Raw genomic sequence first — 5,125 nt, 5'->3', positions numbered from 1 at the left:
CCCGGCAGTTCTGAACTCTTCCCCCCGCCGTCCGCGCTGTAGACTCCAGCCCCTGTTCAAGTCTAGGCCCAAGACCTCCCACTTCTGCCATCCCTATGGCGTTGTTTATTCGGGTGCCACCCAATGTGCACATAGGAAAGTGAAGTTTCGCTTGTCCTCTCAATTCGTTGTCTGTCGGTGTAAATGTGAACAGCGGAAACATCTACTTGTACGCCGTTCATATTTACAGGTGGCTCAGAACCTCATTCTCTTCTCCCCATCCGTTTCTGCCCATAAACTGCGACTCTTGTGTGCATTGGCTGTAAACGAAATGTCTCCTCTGCGTTGAGCAAGCGAGTAAATATCGAGCGATTCTCGGCCAACTCGCAGTGGCTTCATTTTGAACAGGCAAACGAATAAAGCCACGCGGTGTGAGGTGTGATCTTGAAAATAACAAACTTGAATTCTGAGTGGCATCCTCAACGTTGAGTCTCTTTCATATTCATCTCTCTCCCCACATCCCCCCCCCCCGTGTCCCACAGCTGAGTATTACAGCGTCTTCAAGATGCATTTGCATTTAGAGGATATTTAAATCCAATTGTCACTGCATTTTTAAAACCGCAGTCTATTGCATTATGTACATCGTATTGTATTATTTACACTAAACCATTAATAGCATATAAACGTGTTCATTATTTTTTTAACAGCCCAGTCTAGACTTTCGCGTGAACGTATTAAGAACGTTCATAACATATTAAAAAATAAAAAAAATACATCTACATTGTGAACGTCATCGAAGGGTTGGTCTACATCCCGGAGAGAGCGTGCAACGATGCCACGGTTTAATCGATTATGGTCGATTATTACACCCACCAATTTCACGCACTGTGGTCGCGGACGGTGTGCATTACTGTGTGTGACATGAATACAACATCGTAGGCAAGACACGGCGAGGAAAGAGAGCGAGAGATGCCTTAATACAGCAGCGGATTGAACTGAAAGTGTACTGTTAGCCACTCACTTGAGGCTGTTACATTCATCGCCGAATCGATTATTTAATCGATAGACAATTAATTAAGGGGATGAGGGTGTTAAGTGAGAGGGGGGGGGGCGGGATCTTTCATTGTTCGACACCGAACTGCATTGTACATCGATTCAGCGTCACCATCACCACACGAAGTCACCCAACGGTCAGACATTTACCGCGGGTCCTCTCACCATCAACATTGCTCATAAACAAATAAGCCCCCCACCCACCCACCCACCCACCTCCACATACATCTCCCGACCATGAAACCCACAACGAGTCTCCTACTTCCTGCAGAACCTGCACCGGACGATCTTCTTGAAGGCGTTCTGAAAGTCCTTGTTGAAGTACGCGTAGATGATGGGGTTCAGCAGCGAGTTGGAGTAGCCGAGCCAGTTGATGACGGCGAACACTCCCGGCGGCGAATGGCGGCATCGCTCGCCGCAGAAGGGCGAGATGAGCGCCACGATGAAGAAGGGCAGCCAGCAGAAGATAAAGGTGCCCATGATGATACCCAGCGTCTTCACGGTCTTGCGCTCCCGCGCGAGCGCCGTCTTGCGCCTCGAGTCCGTGGCTCTCTCGCCGCCCCCTCCTCCTCCTCGCTCGGCGCCCTCGCCCAGTCGCGTCGCCTCCTGGTTCACGTTGTTGGGCAGCAGGTGCAGCGTGCAGTGCCCACCGCCCGGCGCCTCCATCACCTGCACGGGCGTCTCGTCCTCGTAGCTGCGCACGGCGCCGTTGCAGCAGAAGGGCGGCCTGGATTCGGAACTGTCGCGTCTGCTGGAGTGCTGCTGCTGCTGCTGCTGGTGATGCTGCTGCTGCTGCTTGCCGTTCATCGCTGAGCCGCCGGCACCAGCACCAGCTCCGTCGACACCACCAGCAGCAGCAGCAGCGCCGTTGAGTCGCCGGTGCATCATCTCCTCGTTCAAGGCCACGCTGGCGTCGCAGACCCTCTTCTCGCGGTTCTTGGCGTTCTTGCGAATCCGGAAGCGCGCCGCTTTGAAGATCCGACCGTAGAGCACGAGCATGAGGATGAGCGGGATGTAGAAGGCGCCGAACGTGGAGTAGATGGTGTAGCCGTGGTCCTGGCTGATCTTGCACGCGTTCGGGTCCGCCCTGTCCGCCGGCGTCCTCCAGCCCAGCATGGGCGGGATGGAGATGGAGAACCCCACGAGCCACGTGAGGCTGATCATGATGACGGCGCGCCGCGGCGTCCTCTTGTTCACGTAGTCGATGGGGTTGGTGATCGCCCAGTAGCGGTCGAGAGCGATGGCGCACAGGTGCAGGATGGACGAGGTGCAGCAGAGGACGTCCAGCGCGATGAAGATGTCGCACACCACCTGGCCCAGCGTCCACCTGCCCAGCACCTGGTACAGCGCGGCCATGGGTAGCACCAGGACGGACACCATCAGGTCGGTGACGGCCAGAGAGCCGATCAGGTAGTTGGCCACGTTCTGCAGGGAGCGCTCAAGCACGATCGCGGCGATCACGCACGAGTTGCCCACGATGGAGAAGAGGATGAGAGCTCCCAGGCACATGGACGTGAGCACCTGGTAGGAGAGGGACACCTCTGCTGCTGCTGCTGCTGCTGGTGCCGTCTCCTGGCCCTCGAGGTTTACCTGCAGAGGCGCCGACAGGTTGCAAGTGGAGTGGTGATCCATCATGGCTTGGGCTCTGTTGTTGACTGACGCGCAGGTGGTGGTGAGATGATGATGATGACGATGAGCACTCACGTCACCTCTGGTTAGCTCATGCTGGTTGATTGTCTTCAGTGCTTTATGGTAGAGAGATATCTTATCTTCTGCCGCTATATTACTCTCTCCCCTTCATATATATGTCTCAATTATCTTTCTATCTCGTGTTATCATTTGCTATCTCTCTTCTCGCTCGTATCTGTCTGCACGTTCTTGTCTATCCTCTCTCTCGATCCCTCTTACGCCTTAGTCTCTTAATCTAAGACGCGCGCGCTCTCTCTCTCTGTGATCTCAAATCTCTCGCGACTCTCTGCCTCCTGCAATCCAACTCCGCTGCCTGTTCCAAGAGGCTGGCCTGTTTGGGACGCCTCATCCACACACTCCGAGGCGCTGACAGCCAAGCCGCGTTAGGAAGTCTTTCCACTCCTCCTCCTACTGCTTGCTCCTCTTCCCCCCCTCCTGCTGCCCCAACCTCCCCCCCCCCCCACCACTCTTACCGTCACCACCACCCTCACCACCATTCACCACTAGCAGCAGCAGCAGCAGCACACCTCCAGCGCGCGTGTGAGTCGGAACGGCCGCGCGCGCTCGACATTCATATGAAGGCTGTGCCGCTTGTGCGTCATGCGTTTCATTATTCAGCGATAGCTTGGGACCCAGAGTGGTGGTGATGTCGGTGTCTCTCCCTTGACCCCCCCCCCCTATCACCCCCCCTGTGATGCAAAGTCAACGGTAAAAGGATTCGGGGGGGGGGGTACAGAGAGGAGCCCTCTCCCCGTGATTGATCTGTGTGAATGTTTTCCCCTATGCAAGTTTGCTCCGCTCTCTCTCTCTCCCTCTCCCACACACACAGTGGCACACATCATGCGGTGCCTTATATATTTTTTTTATTTCATTTGCTGAATTGATTGTTGTTGGTGTTCTCTCGTTGTTGTGCGTGATGATAGCTCACGTTACATAGGCAACCAACCCTTAGTTTAGAAACATTCAAGACAAACACACACGTCGGTAACGGCCTCTCACCTACTCAGTGAATACACGGATGCAATGGTTATTAATTAGTGCCTTCATAACGGCGTGAGAGCTCTGCCTATTATTCACATTGTGAAAGCAAGATCATTAGGACCTCGCTTTTGCCCTCATTTCTAATTGCCTGTATTAGCGGCACGACCTAAACTTATTCAAGTCTGGAATTGATGTATCACCACCACCACCACCGGTAGCAGCAGCAATAGCTGCAGCATCAGTAACCAGCAGCTAAGGTCGATCCACTGCTGGATGAAAGTATCTCCCCCCACAATCACCCGACAACTCTCACGATCCTCGCGATGCCGTTTTCCTCTGTCTTTCTCTCTCACACACACAAGCTGACTTCATCGCTCCATCTCCTCGTCGGTGGACGTCCTCTCGGATGCGTTCCGTTTTCTTGGCAGTTACTCCGTCATGATTCCTGGCCGATGGCCATCGTCCCGTATATAGCCACGACGCGTCCTGCACAAGCCCCACTCATTCACCTGCGTGTGTTCGCTTATCCACGTTTTCCTCTTTCTCCGTCTCTCAGCCTAATTCCAATTAAGTATGTTGATATACTTCAGTATGATTTACCGTAGAAGCGACGAGCTGCTAGTACATTGAACACCAATGCATGTCATACAGTACCAACGCAGACTTTGCCACAAGACAAATATCCCCCTGCCCCACTCCCCCGTATCACCTTAACAGACTCTTGGGGCAAGTCCTGTTGGCTATTGTTTGCGAGTAACACCTATGAAGGCCAGCATGGGACATGAGTACTGATGTTTACACACCGCACCAGGTGCAGTTCTCATTTGAGGCTGAGTCGACCTAGGGCAGGCCCAGGACTGGTTCAGATTTGCGTGAGCGGGTATCGAACTCAGGCTCGCTGCGCTCACCGGTACTCCACGCACAAACCCCCCCCCACAAGACACTCTTAAATATGATGAACCCCACTTTACACTGCAGGCTAGAGTCATGGGCGGATGAAATAACGGACATTAGACCCGCTATTGAATTTATCTCCTAGTCTCGCGCATTGTGGCAATATATTCAGGAGCTCGACGCCGATGTCGAGGTCCTGCTGCTGCTGGCCACAACGAGAGGGCTTCATCAGAGAGAGAGAGTTCGTGTCGTGTCCGCTGTTGCTCCTCCGTTGAGGGAGCGCAGATCACAGTGGGGTGACTGTGTGGGCCATAGTTTGGGTTGCATGGCCACACTCCTGTGGCTTGTCTTTAATGCATCTCGACGTGTCTCTGTGGGTCTCTATGTATCTCACTGTGTCCCTATGTATCTCTATGGGTCTCTATGTATCTCTATGGGTCTCTATGTTTCTCTATGGGTCCCTATGTATCTATATGGATCTCTATGTATCTCTATGGGTCTCTATGTGTCTCTATGGGTCTCTATGGGT

The 5,125-nt window shown here is 53.4% G+C and overlaps 1 protein-coding gene across 1 annotated transcript; it reads right to left on the bottom strand.

The window, feature by feature from the left end:
• Nucleotides 1-1,249: 1,249 nt before the first annotated feature.
• On the bottom strand, nucleotides 1,250-3,910 carry LOC116942067 (5-hydroxytryptamine receptor 1A-like). Its single transcript, XM_032953623.2, has one exon. The coding sequence runs from the start codon at nucleotides 2,665-2,667 to the stop codon at nucleotides 1,291-1,293; it is 1,377 nt and encodes a 458-aa protein (XP_032809514.2). The 5' UTR covers nucleotides 2,668-3,910; the 3' UTR covers nucleotides 1,250-1,290.
• Between the last annotated feature and the right edge of the window lie 1,215 nt (nucleotides 3,911-5,125).

The sequence above is a fragment of the Petromyzon marinus genome, chromosome 13 (genome assembly GCF_048934315.1).
Source record: "Petromyzon marinus isolate PM22_M1 ecotype Great Lakes invasive population chromosome 13, UKy_Petmar_22M1.pri1.0, whole genome shotgun sequence".
In the NCBI taxonomy this organism is placed as follows: Eukaryota; Metazoa; Chordata; class Hyperoartia; order Petromyzontiformes; family Petromyzontidae; genus Petromyzon; species Petromyzon marinus.
This window is presented reverse-complemented; position numbering and strand designations above follow the sequence as displayed.